The sequence below is a fragment of the Lepidochelys olivacea genome, assembly GCF_965140295.1.
Source record: "Lepidochelys olivacea isolate rLepOli2 genome assembly, chromosome: 21".
Classification (NCBI taxonomy): domain Eukaryota; kingdom Metazoa; phylum Chordata; order Testudines; family Cheloniidae; genus Lepidochelys; species Lepidochelys olivacea.
This window is the reverse complement of record NC_140431.1, coordinates 9,674,150-9,692,431: the sequence shown is the minus strand read 5'-3', so window position 1 is coordinate 9,692,431 and position 18,282 is coordinate 9,674,150. Positions and strand designations below refer to the sequence as shown.

At 50.0% G+C, this 18,282-nt stretch overlaps 1 protein-coding gene across 1 annotated transcript in view; it reads right to left on the bottom strand.

Moving 5' to 3' along the window:
* Window positions 1–14,108, bottom strand: part of ITPR3 (inositol 1,4,5-trisphosphate receptor type 3) — an 81,393-nt gene extending 67,285 nt beyond the window's left edge. The window contains exon 1 of the mRNA XM_084611265.1: window positions 13,883–14,108. Within this exon, the coding sequence (XP_084467391.1) occupies window positions 13,883–13,971 (89 nt within the window). The 5' untranslated portion in view covers window positions 13,972–14,108. The remainder of the gene's footprint in view (window positions 1–13,882) is intronic.
* Window positions 14,109–18,282: the final 4,174 nt, after the last annotated feature.

Here is an 18,282-nt window from a genome sequence, read left to right as displayed (position 1 = left end):
ACTGTGCATTGTGTGAAGAAGCACTTCCTAGCATTTGTTTTAAACCTGTCTATTAATTTCATTGGGTGACCCCTTGTTCTTGTGTTGTGTGTGGGAGTAAATAACGCTTCTTTATTCACTTTCTCCACCCCATTAATGATTGTGTGGACCTCTCTCATCCCCCCCCTTAGTTGTCTCTTCCAAGCTGAAAAGTCCCAGTCTTTTTAAATCTCTTCTCATATGGAAGCCGTCCCGTACCTCTAATCATTTTTGTTGCCCTTCTCTGTACACCTTTTTCAATTCTAATATATCTTTTTTTGTGATGGGGCAACCAGATCTGCATGCAGGGTTCAGGGTGTGAGTATACCATGGATCTATAAAGAGGCATTATGATATTCTCTGTCTTATCTATCCCTTTCCCAACAGTTCTTGACACTGTTAGCTTTTTTGATTGCCACTGCAAACGGAGCAGATGTTTGCAGAGATATCAGAGGCCCCTGCCTGCCGCAGGCTGCTAAAGACAATGGGGCTGAATTCAGCCCTCGGACAAATCGTGGAGTGGCTGGAGGAAGGCAGATGGGATGCAGACTCCAAGGGATCCGAGATCAACCAATGGGCCATCATCAGCCCTCATGCACAGAGCGGGAACAGAGGCAGAGAGAGACTAAACAATTTACCCAGCATTACCCAGGCATTTGTGGCAGAGCTGGGAACCGAACAGGATCTCGTGAGTCCTGGGCCAATGCCTTAACCACACCACCACCCTTCCTCGCGGGATCGTGCCACCTGGTTGCACCAAAGTAATCTCACAAGTGGTTTTGCCACGAGCCTGCAGCAGGACACGACACCTCAGAGGATTGACAATGGCATCCAGGGACTCAGAGGTTTCTGGTTCCAATCAGACACTAACTGGCTTGCCCAGGCCGAGGACTGCACTGAGCCACACAGACTACGCTCCTCTCTCCTCCCCTTGAGGCTGCTGCTCCAGCTCAGCATGGAGACACCTCGAGGGGGCTGCAGAATGAAGCTTCGGCTGCCATTGCCCGAGCTGAACTTGGTCTGGGCATAAAGAGACTCCGTTCCCACCCCCGCTAAATTCTGTCCTCAGTACACGACCATGGGCCAGCCCCCTCTCTGCAGTAACCCCACTGCAATCAAGGGGATTATGCCACGGAGCAGTGCAGCCCAATTTAATGTTGGCAGGTAGAATACAAGGAGGGAAAGCTTCCCAGAGCTCTGCCTTTCGGGGCAACCCAGGTTAGCACCACCCACCAACTCCGCAAGCACAGCTCAAGCCTTACAGCTCACTTCCCCGAGCTCAGACACCCCCAGCCCACCTCTGAAATAGCCATGAGCCGGAAAACCACTGGCAGCATTCATATCCGAGCTCCTGGGTACAAACTGAACGCACCGAGCAGGGCTTGGGCCTGCGCTTATGCACAGACATTCCCCGGTGTCTCCAAGCAAGCTGGATATTCGGTTTGCAGAGAACTTCCCTCTTCCCCCGCGTTTGAACTGCTCTTCACCAACAGCGCTCTGGCTGTGGGGAAAATGCCTTTCGATTGCTCCATCCCGAGGAATTTGGACTCTGCTCTAACTCATGGGGAGCCAGGAGACCCCCAAAGAGAGGAAAATGCCACAGCGTCCTTGAAATAGGCGGCATGGGCAAGCGGAGACCAGAGAGGTGATTAAAAAGAGAGAAAGCCAGGAAGCCGATCTCAGTCACATTGGTATCAATCCAGAAGCCACTCTGGATTGACACCCGTGTGTCTCAGCAGTCAGAATCTTACCCAAGTCTTTACCAACACCTCCTTCAAGTGACCTCTCCCTCCCCCTTCCCTATTTGCTGGAAGTCTGGGTCAGGGAAATGGCTACTTCCTGTTTAATTCTCTCAGATGTCTTTTAAAGCTATTGCAACAGAAGCTCTCAGGTGCATCAGAGATCAGTACAGCACCTGGCACAATGGGGGCCTAAATTAATAGTAATAAAGTTCCGTCTGCCACCCTGATTCTGCCTGGCCCTCTCCCCATTCTCACCCAGCTACTCAGCAGCAGGTTTGAGGAGAACAACCCTCCAGCAGTTGAGTTTATTGGGAATTGGTCACACGTAGCTCTGTCCAGTAACCTCTGCCAGGACGTGGGTTACAGGCAGATCCTATGAACTGGGAGCCTGACACGAAGTCCATGGAATCCACGAAGAAGACTCCCAGGGACTACACTAGGCTTTGGAGGAGAGGACGTGGGATCGGGTGGGCATTGTACTGAACCAATGCAATGTCTGTAAACCAATGCTGCACCGCAAAGAGGACGATTGTGCTGCTGGAGTTGTAAATGACGTCAGAAGTGCATTCAGCCGTGGTCAACTCCCGGGCTACCGTCATAAGGCTTGTGAGCCCCCGATGTTTTCTTCAGGCACCAGCTCCTGGAGTCATGGGATAATACAAGACTCTCAGCTTTCACTTAAAAAGAAAGGCAAGTCCCTAGCCCTCTGGTTGCAGAGAAAAGCTTAAAGGCTCAAAAAAACCAGAAAGTAAATAGCCCTTCCCCTCCACCCAATGTATATGATTTTCAAATCTCATGATCTTAAGTCCATTTCACGACAGGGGGTGGGGAGGGAAGCTGACTCATGATGTTTGAGCACATGGAGTTGCCAATAGCGTGGATGGGAAGGAGACTGGACAACAGGGACACTTTCCCCAAGGCCAGCATACTGTCTGCACCGCGCTGCTAGAAGCAAGCATGTGCTGCTGGAGTCTGACCTGGCATCAGAAGAGCGTGGCAATGCTGGAATCTCAAAGGGGTGGGGGTAGGCACAGGCCAGAAAGGGAGGGGAAAGAAGGGAACAGAGAGGAAGGGGGAGCCAGATACAGAGAAATGGGGCAGAGAGGGAAGCTTCATTTTGCACAGCACACACAGAAGCGGCGGAAGTGCAATGCCTCAAACAGGCCCGACTTCAGGGCTTGGGGGTTTTATTACCCAAGGGGGCAGTTTTCTCAAACAAACTTTGACTGTAGTCAAATGGCAGCAGTTAGACTGCAAGCAAATTAGGGGGGTTTCCCCCCTTATCTGTAGCCCAGGCTTCCTATGTGTACACACTTCCTCTAAAGCAGTCTCCCCTCCTGCCTTGCCGTTCCCCAGCTGTGGCACTAGGAGGAAAGGGCAAGTAGCAAGAGATACACGAGAAGGGAGAGTGCCCGTACTCCGCCCGCCCAGCTGGCTACATGCATACTGGGAACGCAGGTATGCAGCACACGCACAGAGCCTGGTTCGGGGGGGGTCCAGGCAGAACTAGCATGGACTTCAGTGTGGGCTCGGCCTGAGTAAATCCCAAGGGAGGGACATCGGACTTGATCTCTGGAACAGGAAAAGTCTCCACTGCACCTGCAGCCATGAGCAGCTAGCTCAGCAAGAAGTGGAACGAGGAGACGTCCTTAAATGACAGCAGCCGGAATTATATATACACTCAGTAGGGACCCATGTGGGGCCTGCAGAAATTGTCCTTGCTCTTTGTATGCCTAACTTCATCAAAAAAGCTCTAAGCAGATGCACTTGTCTCTCTCCCTCCCCGCACTGTCATTCTGGATTGCGCTCTGACAAACTGGGAGCTTACTGGCTGTGCTACTGACTCATTGCCTGTCCTTGGGCAAGTCCCTTCGGCCAAAGTTTTCAAATTTAGAGCTAGGATTTTGGACGGAGCTGACAGGGTTCAGTCAGTCCAGCATCTATCCCCCATGGACTGTCAATGAGCTTTGGATGTCTGACACTCTTAGGCTACTCAGTCCTAGACTAAACCCAGATTTCAAAGGTATTTAGGTGTTTAAAGATGCAGCTGCTAAAGCACCTGAGCAAAGTGGGCCCCTAATTCCCATTGATTTCCAGGAGATTTATGTGCCTTTTTCTAAAGGATCTGCTCTAGGAATTGTTTGGAGGAAGTTCTCTGCCCCACGCTCTGCAGGAGGTTGGACCAGATGATCATAGTGGTCCCTTCTGGTCACAGACTCTGACACTAAACTTCTTCGGTGCTTTTCAAATCCCCGTAGGTGCCTAAATAGAAGTGGCCTGATTGACAGCAGTTCTAAGCACCCCCGGCTCCCACCGACTCCGGCCAAGTTCAAAAATTTGGGCCTTAACCGCTCTTCACCGGCATTTACCCATCCATAACACAGGATTAACAACATAGACCTAGCTCACTCCAAGCCTAAATCCATTAATGATCACAAAGTGGTTTCAGCTCCTTAGATCCTGGGATTACAAACTCTGTAGGAATCCAGAGTCTTATTTTTATTAAGCTGGTACCCTGAAATAACGTTCTCCCATAAAATATCTGAAAACAAAGGCTCCTCAGGCTGTTGACATGAGTCATCTGTAATAGCGCAGAGGCACAAATATGACTCAACTCATGCCTGGTATTAGATGCTACTTGTTGGTGTGAGAAAGCTCACACAGGTGGAGCTATCCCTCCTATTAGAAGAGTACGGAGATGTGGGGGCCAATTTACATTCTGGATTTGGATAGCTGCTGGCAGGGCACTGGGGTGCTAAGATAGTTGCTAGAGTTGGTCGGTAAATGAGAATCAGGCCTTCAGCGTTTAAGCATCTGAAGAAAGTACATTGAGAAGCAGCAGCCATGAATGTGTTTGTGAAACAAACAAATCAAGGCACCTTTGAGAAAATTTCACCCTTTGGGAGGTTAACCAATGTAGGGCCTGATGCTGCATGGTGTGGTTTATTGCCCTCCATCCAGCAAAGCACATAAGCATCTGATTAACTTTAAGTACTCCTGTGGATATTAATGGGACTACTTGCACACTTCAAGTTAAGTGTGTGCTTAAGTGCCTTACTGGATTGGGGCCAGCATGCTTGTCCCATTGCAGGATCAGGATCAGGCTTTTAATGGATAGTTCAATGGAAGCAGCAAATGTCAGCACTTGAAACACATTTGATAGGCCCCTAACTTTCTCCCGGGGGAAGTCAGCCAGCTGTGGACTATATGCAATCACCATATAGGACAACGCTAGCTCTCAGGAAAAAGCTTAATACCTTTAAGAACCATTTGGCCAGCAAAACTAGATTCCTCGGGAAGATGAAGAGTCAACAGTTGTAGCTTTCAACAGAGGTGCATTGGGCTGGGGGGGGGGGGGGGGGTTAGAGAAAAAGGGGCCAAATTCTGCTCTTAGTTCCCTGCAGTGGCATCAGTGCATTTGAAAGCAGATCTGAGCCCTGTGAATTCAAGCTTGCTGCCATGCAGCTGAGATGGTCTATCCAAGTTTGCAAGCCAAGTTACAGTAGGGTGGTAGCACTCCTCTAGTTAAGGTGGAGACTAATTCACTGTTTAACAGCCAGTTTTCTTAAGTGCCCAAAATAATTGTACGAGTAAGCTGCAGCTTACTCACAGATACCCTGCAGGAGTCTCTCTCCCCGTAGCGAGGCCTGCACATGCATTGGCCTGGATCCTGGCAGCTGCATTAGGATGATGAACCTGTCACATCCCATGAGCCATAAATTATTATTACTGAAGCACTTCCAGCAGCCCAGCTGCAGGGAGGTACTGAGTTTGTGGCTGTATTTCTTATTGCCTGGAGCTGTGGCTTAAGCAGAGTCCGCTCAACTCCTCTGGAGCCCTTTCAAAAATTAACCACCATGCAGCGAATGCAGTGCTGACGTCAGGGACCTGCTGGACAACACTGAAGATTAAGGTCCTCTCATCACAGAGTGGGGACAGCACAGACGCTTTTCGGCCCACCTTTGGGAACCCTATTCTGACCTTCGCCTCTCTGCAGAGGCTGCTAGTAATGGCACTGCATTAATGCTGGTTCTGTCACACAGACACCGGTACTCTAAGCTCTGGACCAAAACCAGCAATGCTTCTCCCATGGGTTAGCTGAAGTTAACTATTGGGCCTTCCCAGCCTCGGCCGGATTCAAGCCAGCCAGCTGAAAGCGAGAGTCTCTGTATCCCTTTACCAACCCTCAAACCAGCCAGTCCCCTATCGGCTCACTTAGAACTACACCACTCTGTCTACAACCCCTTCCGAGAAGGACATGCAGAATCACAACCGTGGCAGCTACAAAAGTGGGGCTGTTTGTTGCTCTGAGGCTGGCTCAGTCAATGCCAGGAGGAAAACACTTCCTCTGTGTCTCTCTCTCCTTTTAATTGCCTGGAGGCACGTGCTCTTTGACCCCGTAGGTAGAGTTACCCTTCACCCAGCTCCATTTCCCTGAACCACCCCACCTCTTCAATCCACCTGCAATCACAATAACAGTTATCAAAGGCGTGATTTCAAATTAAACAGACACTTATTCAAGTATGTTTACACACAGCCCTTCCCCCTTGCGAGGCCCGGAATATGCAAGATGCGTGCCCAGTGACTCATGCCCACTCGCTGCTTGTCCATGAGCGCCATTCTTCACGTGGCTTAGCTGACGAGTCCCAGGCATTGTATCCCCTGGAGATCCCTGAAAGGGCTTGCTAATGGGTGTGGCCTGAATCAGCTCTCTAACAATCCTTCTCGTGAGAGACTGAGCCCCAAAGGCACTTCTGCGCAGCCCTGGTTCAGTTTATTCTGCTTTGGCCATTAGAACTCAGGGTTGGAAGGGAGATGGCAAACAGCAAAGAGGCAGAAAGTGATTAGAGCCTGGGCTCTAATCCCTGTTTGGCCTTGGCCTTGCAGTGTGATCACATTAAAAAAACCAAAACCAAACTTCTGTGCCTCAGTTTCCCCATCTATAAATGAGGATAACAATTGTTGGTCTTTGAAGTTTGAAATCCTTAGATGGAAAAGCCTATATCAGTACCTAGTCTTACTTACTACTAGCAAGAACGCCAGGGGATTGGTCACATCTTGGGGACACCTCTCCAGATTCCTCACCAGGATTTTGAAACCACCAAAGAAGAGACTATCCTCCACAGACTCCTCCCCAGGTTTTACAGCAAGCCCAGTGCCAGGCTTTATGCCTCTAGTCACTGCTGGGCAAGGTACCCGGGCAGGGAGGTTCCATAAAGCTCAGAATTCTGTACCTCGTGATCAAGGCTCCATGCTTGGTTTCAAGCAGCTAAACAATAGGCACAAACCAGGATTGTGGGGAGGATGAGAGCGCGCGAATGAGTCACAGGCCAGACGTTGCACTGGTGGAAGGGTGCTCAGATGCTACAGCGCTGATGGCAGTAGAAGCGCCCTCATAGAACTGACAAGAACTGGCCCTAGCATCAGACCTGCCCATGTGGACTTTGGATGATTGGAGGGCATGGCTTAAGTGTTGCCTTAAGGCGGCACTCCAGGAAACAGGTCAGCTTTCACACCATCCCACTATCACCTTTTAAGTGCTTTGTGTCTCTTTCCTGGAAGCATTTTCCATCCCCAAAGAGAAATAGGGCACCTGGGGACAGAGGTGGTATTGGCCTCTGATAAGTTCCAGCAGTTAAACGCTCCCCAGATCACTCTGCACGGGATGCTTTTAATAGTATTATTACTTAGCACTTAATATGTCAGGGACTGGGAGGGGTCCTCAGTGGTTAGGACTCCTGGGTTCCATTTCCAGCTCTGGAAGGAAGATGTGCTCAAAGCAGAAAACTGAGAGGCAGGATTCCTGGGTTCCTTTCTCTCTCCTCAGCCACCGACTCGCAGTGTAACCGTGCGTCATCTGTACAGTGGCCATAACAAAGATTGCTCCCTCACCATAACATGGGGGTTGGGAGGCTTCCTTCATTAGTGTCTGTAAAGACCTTTGAGATTTTCACTTGCAAGGTGCCGTCTGAGAGAAGCGTTAGTACTACAGAGAGAGATTTGCCAAGGCAGAAAGGGGACTTAGATGCTGAAAGTCAATAGGAGTTGGATGCTTAGCTACCCATTACACCTTTATAAATCTCATCCTGAAGCGATCTGTAGATGTAGGGCAAGGAGTGAACGGGTATAAACTATTAGAAACATTCCCTAAGTGGCAAACACACTAGAAGGATTAAAGCACCAATGAATTGACTCAAGTTTTTCTCTCCCGAGCCCTTTGCTTAGCAAAGTGTGTGACACGTAACTCCATGACCTTTGCAGCTGCTTTTGTCCTGGGCTGTTTGAAACCGCCGTTTCTCTAGACATCTTTTATGGGCAGCAGCCAAATGACTTTCAGCAAAGTCATGCAGCAGCCATTCCCCTCGGTTCACAAGTAGCTTCTAATCAGGCCTGGAGGGGAAGACTGAGATCAGGGTTCGGGTTTCTCCATCAAAGCAGCTCCTGGGGGGGCATACAGCCAGATAAAAAACTACCGCAAAGTCTGGCACTGTTAATACTTCTCCCCCCGCATTTTCCTCCACTGGGTTAATGGGAAACCTCTAACACACTAACACTCTGGTTAAACACTATGCATCCGATGAAGTGAGCTGTAGCTCACGAAAGCTTATGCTCAAATAAATTGGTTAGTCTCTAAGGTGCCACAAGTCCTCCTTTTCTTTTTGCGAATACAGACTAACCCGGCTGCTACTCTGAAACCTGTCACTATGGTTAAAGGGTGTCATTGCAATGTTGTTTAGCCCTAGGATAATTTTCCCCACACATTTGGTCACTGCCACTATCTTTAGAGATCATCCTTTCATTTCTCCAGGGAGTCTTTAATTACCTCCTCTCTTTGTTCTAACTTGGTCATTTCTTCTAATTTAAGCATTCCGGTTAGTTTTATGCCCCAGTCCAGCAAAGCCCTGAAGCACATGCGTTGGTTTGAGAAAGTGAGCAGTCCCATTCCCTGCAGTTGGGCTTTTCTCAACTGAGCCCATGATACCACAAGTGATTCAGGGGAACAGCTTGTCTAGTGGTTAAAGCAGGAGACTGAAGCCCTGACTGCCCTCAGCTCCCAACAAAGTCAGTGGGAGTTGAGGAGGCTCAGCATAGTGCAAAACTCAACCCTGGGCGTTAGGGTCCCGAGTTCTATTCATGGTTCTGTCACGGAGCGCCCTTAAGCAAGTTTCTTCCCTGCTCTATACCTGTTTCCCTATCTGTAAGATGGGGGTGAATGACACCCACCCCCCCCAGACAAGTGGGGATTGCGAGGCTTAATTAACATTAACGAAGGCCCGGATTCTGATAGCTTTACTCCACAGGGGGGCCCACTGATCTCAGTGAGGTTGTTTGAAGAGTAAAGTACCATACAGCATGGATAAAGCTATCGGAATCGGGGCAAAGTGCTTGGAGATCTTCCTGTGAAAGCTAGAGAAGTGCTGGTGTTTACTCTTAACAAGGGTCTCCATTCATGGACGCCACGGACCCCAAGAATATAAGCTCACACAAGCCTCCATGCAGCCACAACAAAAATTTAGTCGGGTTCCCTTGCAAGGTAGTGATATAATTTGCATTTGTGTGTGTTTATGTAGGACATAAACCTAGAGATTAGTTGGCCAATAGGTTCCTTGGTTGCTGCATGCCATAACAGATAGCTCAATGATCTATTTTGGTGGCAACAGCTTGATCATTAACTGTTCAAGATGCCGCTTCGCTATATTCTGGTCAAATTAGAATATAAGAGCCGCCATACTGGGTCAGACCAAGGGCCCAGTATCCTGTCTGCTGACAGTGGCCAATGCCAGGTGTCCCAGAGGGAATGAACAGCACAGGGAATCATTAAGTGATCCATCCCCTGTCGCCCATTCCCAGCTTCTGGCAGAGGCTGGGTACACCATCCCTGCCAATAGCCATTGATGGACCTATCCTCCATGAATTTATCTAGTTCTTTTTGGAACCCTGTTGTTGTCTTTGTCTTCACAACATCCTCTGGCAAGGAGTTCCACAGGTTCACTGTGCATTGTGTGGGGAAAAAAATACTTCCTTTTGTTTTAAACTTGCTGCCTATTATCTTCATTTGGTGACCCCTGGTTCTTGTGTTATGAGAAGGAGTAAACACCACTTATTTACTTTCTCTACACCAGTCATGATTTTTTTAGACCTCTATCACATTCCTCCTTAGCCATCTCTTTTCCAAGCTGAAGAGTCCCAGTCATATTACTCTCTGCTCATATGGCAGCCGTTCCATACCCCTAATCATTTTTGTTGCCCATTCTGAACCTTTTCCCAATTCCAATATATCTTTTTCGAGATGGGGCGACCAGATCTGCATGCAGTATTTAAGATGTGGGCGTAGCATGGATTTATATAGAGGCAATATGATATTTTCCTCTTATTAGCTCTCCCTTTCTTAATGATTCCCAACATTGTTTGCTCTTTTGACGGCAGCTGCACATGGAGTGGATGTTTTCAAAGAACTCTCCACAATGACTCCAAGATCTCTTTCTTGAGTGCTAACAGCTAATTTAGACCCCCATCATTTTATATGTACAGTTGGGATTATATTCTCCCCTTAGAAACGCACACACAACTCCCATTGCCTCCACTAACAAATCATGCTGGTGTCCAAGGGCAGAAGTTGGCCCGGTGCCTTCCATCCCACCCGAGGCTCTGAGCCGTAGCAGGGGGATGCTTCCGCTCCATGTACTAACAAGAGAACAAGTCCCACAGTTTAAGACCACCCCTAGAGAGATGGTTCACCATAGATAGCAACAATCACAGAACTTCAGCCAGGGCAATTCCCACTTCATAGACCCTTTTTAAAAAAATATTTGTATTACCATAGCATCTAGCAATCCCAGTCATTGTGCTAGGCACTGTACAAACCACAGAACAAGACAACTGCCCCTGCCCAAAGAGCTTGCAATCTAAATAATTAAATCATCAAGTTCATCCCACTGCACGCCTTTGAGGATTGTTCCTTATACACTATTCTCGGAAGTTCTATCAGTCTCCTTTTAAATGACTCAAGCAACTACTTCCCTCAGGAGATAACCCTGGTTCGTGTTCTGCTCCCTGTTACAGCCACTAAAGAAATTCTCTGGAGGAGGAGATCCAAGTTCCAGTTCACCTGGTGCATGTAGCCATCCAACACCAAAGAGATCCTCAGAAAGGCAGAACCTTCTGTGTTTTTTTTTTATTAAACAAAAAAAGGCCTCTCAATGTCCCCTGAGAGTGCTAATTTTTATTTTTCCTACATATGCCACTGGGCTGAGTTCCGATCTCGCTCACACAGGTGCCAATCTGCCAGAACCCCAGCGATGTCTATGGAGGGGCACTGTTGTAAGCCCCATGCCAGCGAGAGGAGCAATTGGGCCCATTACACGGGCAGACAGTTTCAGATACGATCCTACCCTACATCATGCTTCCACGCATCATGTTCACTTGGCGCCTAGAACGGGCTTCTGTCATTCAAGACACTCCAGCTAACCAAAAGGATCACACTTCAGATTCTCTTTGTCAGCAATTCACCTTCCAGAACTGCAGCTTACTTTCCTCTCTGCTCTCTGGTTGCTGCTAGGGAGGATGTCAACACAGACGGATGGGGAGCTTCCGGTACTCTGCTCAGCTGACTATGAAGCACTAGGGCCGGGACTAGCTAAGCTATTTGACTAGCAAATGAACTAAACAAGATGTACAATGTGAAGAGGGCTCAGGAGACGCACTCTCAGCGGGTAACTCCACTTCTTTATCACAGCAATGATTTAAAGTATGATTGTGCTCTTCCTAGCATCCAGTACAAGGATTTCATGCCCTGGTCAGAGTGGGGGTGTAACTGGGATGAATGCAATAACGATGAGTAAAGAATAAGATATAAGTCCAAATACAATGTCCCAATAGTGAGATCTGTTAGTGTGTGGAATCATCTCCCAAGGGAAGGGGCGGGAACCCCATTGCTTGAGTCACTGCCAACAAGATTGAACAAACCAACCATGGGGAAGAGAGACCTGAAGAACTGACCATAGGGAACAATGCTGCATCGGCCTGGGAGGGCCCGGAAGGTCCAACAGGCCCGTGTCAGATGTAACATCACCAGTCTGGCATAGGGACTACCCAGCACAGAACTGCAGAGGTTAAAGAGAATCTGCGTCAGTGACAGGGACACCTCTAGCATGGAGCCAGGTGGCCAGCGTAGAGATCTCACCAAAATGATTGTGGGAACATTCTCACTAGTTCAGGGCCATGCACAGTACTTGCGTGTCTGCATATGTACATGTAAATTTGTGTGCAAGTGGGTCTGTTTGTGAGTGTGAAAATTAATGTGGGGTCAGGAAGGAATTTCCCCCAGGTCAGATTGGCAGCATCCTTGGGGGGTGGTTTCAACTTCCTTTGCAGCATGTGGATGCAGGTCACTTGCCAGGACCCTGCCATTGAAGAGTCTTGGTGCATTTCGGTCCCTCATACTCTCTGCCTGTAGCATAGTAATCGCTTACAGCCCACGGGAGACTAATATGCGAGTCTCATTTCAGTTGTTGGGTTTAGGGTGCGGGGGGGAGGGGGGTGTTGGTGGCTTGTGACATACAGGAGAGCAAACTGGATGATCTGCTGGTCTCCTCTGGCTTTAAACTCTGTGAGCACATTGTACAGTTGTGTTCACATACGGGTTTATAAACTTGGGTGCATGGCTGTAGGTGTGTTTTGTGCAGACATGCGCATGTGTCCATATCTGCCATCGCAGTGTGTATTTACACCCATGGCTGTCCGTAGGCAAACGTGGGGAGCGGAGTGTGCGCGCGTCAAGGTGCGTGAGACAATATCTTTTGGGATCGAATTCTGCTGGCGAGAGAGACTAGCTTCTCTGTGTGGCTCGAAAGCTTGTCTCTTATTGGACCCACTTCTGTTGATGAAAGATTCCTTCACCCAGGTTCTCTCCAATATCCTGGAACGGACACTGCTACAGCTACACTGCATATCTGTGTGGGTCAGCAGGGACTCCGTCAGAGAGAACCATAGGGTGTGTCCATGTCCAGCAGCCTGAATAAAGAACCCTCTTTGCATGCAACACAGCCCAGTCCTGCCTCCTCGCTATACCACAGGGGAATCCTCAGAGTCTCCCCAGGGTACAAAAGACTCCTGTGGGGTAGTTGGAGAGGTAAAGAAACCAGGGTAAACAGAGGGGAACCTTTAGCACCCAGGACACACAGCTGTGCGCTATCCAGCCAGTCCCCAATTCATATGATGGATTTGCCGGCACTGCTTCGCTCGAGTGGCTTGCCTGGGGGAAAGTTCGGCAAGAAGATGCCCAGGGCAGGGGGTATGTCCCCGGCACCCAAAAAAACCCACAGAGAGAATAGCCTGGCAGAGCCCCCAGGGTAAAGGATATAGTCCTCTCCTGCCTCCCCCAATGCACATGGTTCAGACTTCATGCAGGGGAATCATACAAGTTCAATATGGGAGCGACATACCAGAGCATCAGCACAGATCCTTGCAGGTACAGAACCCAGCCTCCCCTGCACCGACCGGAGAGAGGACCAAAGCTTAGTTTGTAAGGAAAGAGGTGCCAGGGCACAAGCAATTTAACTTTCTTAACTGATGCAGCGAGTGGCCCAGAGGTGCCGGAGCTATGAACTGCTCCGCTTTGGCACAATTTAAGCCCTGGGACCATCAGCTACCGAACAAACCCAATTCTTAAATATTACTCTTGTTCCGCTGCCACGGAACCTTGCCGGGCATGTCCCAGGGCATCTCACCCCCGCTCTCTAGGGGATCCCAATTCCCACTCCAGCAACAGGTGGAAGGGAAGCGCAGCCAGCCCAGGCGAGGGGACGGGGCTGCAGGCAGGCAGCAATGGTCAGAGTGGAGCAGAGGCAAGGGCCATCCCGTCCAGGATCTGGTCTCCAGCAGCTGCTTCAGAGGAAGGCGCAAGGAACCTCACCGCAGAACCTGCCTCCGCACGGGTCTCACCCTGACCTCTCCAGCGCCTTTGACCCGAGGCAGGCAGCCAGCCCTTTCGGCCTCTACCTAGCCACCGTGTCACTTCCCTTTTTGTCACATAAATGAAGATAATCCGGCTCACTTCCCAGGGGGCCCCCCCTTCCCCCCCCGGCTCAGCCTCCCCCCCCCCCAGGCGCTAGTCTACTCACCCCAGCGTGCTGATGAACCCATTGACCGACCCTTCGGCGTACAGGGAGACGATGTCCCCGATGTGCAAGAAGCTGGACATCTCATTCATGATTCCCGCGACCGGCCCCCCTCTTCCTGGAGTGGCGGTCCTCAGCTCACTTCCACCGCCACGTGGGGGCACCGCAGCCGGCGGTCCAAGGGAGCCTGCCCCACCCCCGGAGCGGAGCCAGGGGGGGAGAAGGTGGGTGGATGCGAGGGCGGGGGGGGGGGGGGTTTACATGTGCTCCCCAGCGCAGGAGCGCGCAAACAGGCAGCGCTGGAGCTGGGCTTGCGGGGGGGGGGGGGGGGCTCAATTACAGCTTTGCAGGAGGGCTCCGGCTTAGTTTGCTACCTGCAGCCAATGACAGCCGAGCAGGAAGTCCTGCTGAACCCAGGCATGCAAATCTCGCCCGCGTGGGGTGCCCCGCCGGCCCAGGCCCCACCCCTCCTCCCTCCAACTTTGGGGAACTTCTTGCTGGCCCGGGCAGCGGCGCCCAGGGCCCCCATGCAGCGGGCGGTGGGGGGGGGGGGGTGACTCACACTCACGCACCCCGCGGCTAGCTCCCACCGCGCCCGTTCACACGGGGCGAGGCGAAGCGGGGAGGGCGAAGGCTGCTCCGCTTAGTGCAGCCCGGGCGGTGGCTTCCTGTGGCTGGGGTGTAGGACCACTTTGTATAGTGGGGGGGGGGGGGCGCTGAGAGCCATTGAACCAGCCTGTAACCCCTGGATACGATGGAAACCGCTTCAAGCTGGGGGGGGCGATACCCCCAGTTCCAGCACCTATGTCCTGTGGGTGCCCAGGGGGCTCAGCCAGCGGGCCAGAGCCTTGGGGGCAGTTTCGCGGCTTTCCCCTCTGATTGGGCTAGCAGCCCCTCGCTGGTACAGGCCACAGGGCGATTTAACCCCAGCTGATGCATTTGCAAGTTGGACCTGCACCAGATCTCAGGGGAGCCACTAGGAAAGAGGGGAGGGAGGGTTAAACTGTGCAATGGGACTTTGTACCACCCTGTCTTTAAAAAAAAAAAAAAAAAAAAAAAAAGCTCAGTGATTTGGTTAAAGTCATCTCCCCCTGACATACACACACACTTAGGGGTTACACAGCCAGTTAGTGGCAGAGCTGGAAGTACAAGCCAGGAATCTGGACTCCTGGTCCCCTGTGCTCTAACCCATAGACCCCACTACTCCCTCAGAGCCAGGAACCGAACCCAGGAGTTGGCCCTCCCAGCTTCTCCTCTCTTCTAACCCCCACACTCCCCTCCCATCACAGGGCTGGGAACAACCCCAGAGTGCGTGTTCCCGGTCCACTGCTCTAACCATTGGACCATACTCCCCTCCTAGATGTGGGAGTCCTGACTCACAGCCCACCCTTCTCTAATCCACTAATCCCTGCGAGCTAGGAACTGAACACCCCTGAGTCCTGGTCTCCTTGCTCTGATTTCTGGGTGCTGAGATTAAGGATGAGAAGTTCCCTCACGGAAGGAACATTTGGGAGGAAGAGCTGAGTGTTCAGGAGAGAACAGCTTTTTTGCACACAGCTGGAGAAGCCAATGAGGGTTTATTAAACAGGGAGATTTTGACCCATGGCATTCTCTCTGGAACTTGCTGGGGGGGAAAAATAAAATTAAATTAAAAAAAATGAAATCAGCATCCACTGCACATGGGAATCCTTGGAGCTAGTCACCTCTGACTGGTTGCAAAGCTCTCTGCCAGCTTGCTCCAGCCTGCCTCAGAGATCTGATGTTTCTCCACCCTTGGCTCATCCATCCCCAGCCCTCCCTCTGTCCTGCAGTCTGGCCCTAGGGGATAAGAGAGCCTTCGTCTCCGCAGCCTACAAACAAATAATGATGATAAAGCCTCAATTAGGGCCTGGTTGGTCCCCACCCACGTCTGAGGCAGGGACCGGCCACTCTTGCAACCTGTGAGGACTAGCCACCCCAGAGGGCTTTGGGGGAAGTGGAATTGGCCAGTTGTGGCCGGGACCGTGCCAGGTTCAGCACATTGGGAGGAGGTTTGGCTTGGGGCTCTAATCTGGGCCATGCATAGCAAGGCACTTTGAGAGGTAGTCTTATTACCCTAGAACACCCTCTGGAGAGCTGTGGGGTGGAGCTGTTCCCAAAGCTTGGCTGGGTCTTATTGGCACAATACACCTCACTGCACACAACACGGCCAAGAATCAGAGTTGTGAGGCCACTGCAGCCCATGCAAGAATAAGGATTAGGAGGAGACCAATGTGGGGGCAGAATATCCCACATCTGCCTACTGCAGGGTTCCTGGACCTTCCTCTGAAGCATCTGCTGCTGGCCAGAGCCAGGTTCCTGGACTAGAGGGATCCCAAGTCTGACCCAATCTGGCAGCTCCTTTGTTCCTAATAAAGCATCAGCGGAACAGCACAATATTCTCAGAGTATCTGATGGACACTGTAGTCATTCCAGTTCCACACATTTAAATGTAATTCTCTTTCTTGCCTGCTATCGGCAACATTAGAAAAACCAAAACAAAAAAAAAACAAACAAACAAACATGCTTTTGTGATTCATTTCCCCCTGCCCTTCCTTGCCAACACCCCTCCCCATGACTTCTGAAATCTAAATCTTGCCTTATATGCTGGTTTGTTTTTTTCTGCTAGGAAACAAACAAATCCCCTGGCAGAACAGGGAAATCTAGTGCAATTCCTACAGGGAAGCTGTGAGTTCAGGTCCAGCAGGATTAGCTGCCTTTTCAACACAGGACAAATTTAGCATCCCCTATCTCACGGTGATGGAGGGGAGAAACTTATCTGGCTTTAGCGGCAGTGAAGTTTTCTCAACACTGGCTCAGAGAAAATACCTCCAAGAATCAAAGATGAAAGCTTACCCACAAATACTCAACTGCTCTGATAAGAAGGGGAAACAGCCTCTCAGACATCACGTCAGGTGTAATATATTGTTCTAGGGATTAGAGCACAGGACTCCTGGATTCTTTTCCTGGCCCCATCACTCTTTGGCTGCATAACCTTGGACGAGTCGTGATCTCTCTATGCCTCAGGAAAATGGGGGTCATGACATTAGTCACTCACACGGGGTTTGGTTAATTAGCATTTGCAATGTGCTTTTGAGATCCCTAAGTGAAACTCGCTTCAGAAGTGCAAAATATTGTACTGAACCAATGCAAGGCTGGCCTGATTTCTGCTCACCAAGAGAATAGGGGACATGAAGCAGAATCCATTTAAAATAATGTTATAAATAAGACCCAGCTCAGACAGTCAGACCTCATTTCTAGCACAGTCTGGTTCACAGCATCACAGGACTGGATATTTTAGCTCAGCTCAGCAACCCATCCAATTTGGTAGTACTGGCCAATACTTTATGTTTCGAAGGAAGGTGGAAACACTCTCCCAACACACCTCATTGTATTGTAAAATGCTGTCCAGGGCTGGGGGGGTAAAGAACAGGTTCAGATATTTGGCACGTACAGGCAGAGCCTTTTACAATGCTGGGAAGGTCCCATTATGCCAGATAGGGAACAGATATGTACAGATAAGGAAACTGTGGCTAAAATGCAGGTGATAGGACTTACCCAACATAATGCAGTGTTCTTCCTGGCTCTGCTATGGGTAAACCCCAAATCCTCTGCTTCTCCAACTTGATGCTCTAACAATTGGGCCATGCTGCATCCTAGAGGACAGCTCTTCAGTTAAATGGTTAATCCATAGAACAGAGAAGCCTCAATCAAAACCTAAAAAGAAAAGGAGTACTTGTGGCACCTTAGACTAACCAATTTATTTGAGCATGAGCTTTCATGAGCTACAGCTCACTTCATCGGTAACTTCACTCCGATGAAGTGAGCTGTAGCTCATGAAAGTTCATGCTCAAATAAATTGGTTAGTCTAAGGTGCCACAAGTACTCCTTTTCTTTTTGCGAATACAGACTAACACGGCTGTTACTCTGAAACCAATCAAAACCTAGGATCCCAGTCACCCCACATCCCCCGCAACTGTAGGACAGATCAGATCCACAAAATCCAAAAGTTCAGTCTCAGCCCCTCCTCCCATGGGGTTAAACCTCTTTGAGCTCAGCTGGTGCAAACCTTAAACTTCACATACATCAATATTGGATACAAATAGATCGATCCCCGTGGCACGCAGTAAATGGAGGGGCCTCACCAACCACTCAAACTATTTGAAACAAGAATCCAGCACTGCGGGCAGACAATTTCTAGGGGATTACTGTATTTGTCTGGTGGTTCAGGGGCTGAGCCACCACCCCAGACATGCTAGAATCACTCAGAAAGCCACATGGCAGGCAGTGCCTTTTGCCTAATGAATCTCTGCTTATTCACTTTCAGACTGATGGACTTTTACAGTTTGCTGGGGGAGTATGAAATTGGGTGGGTTTTGTACCCG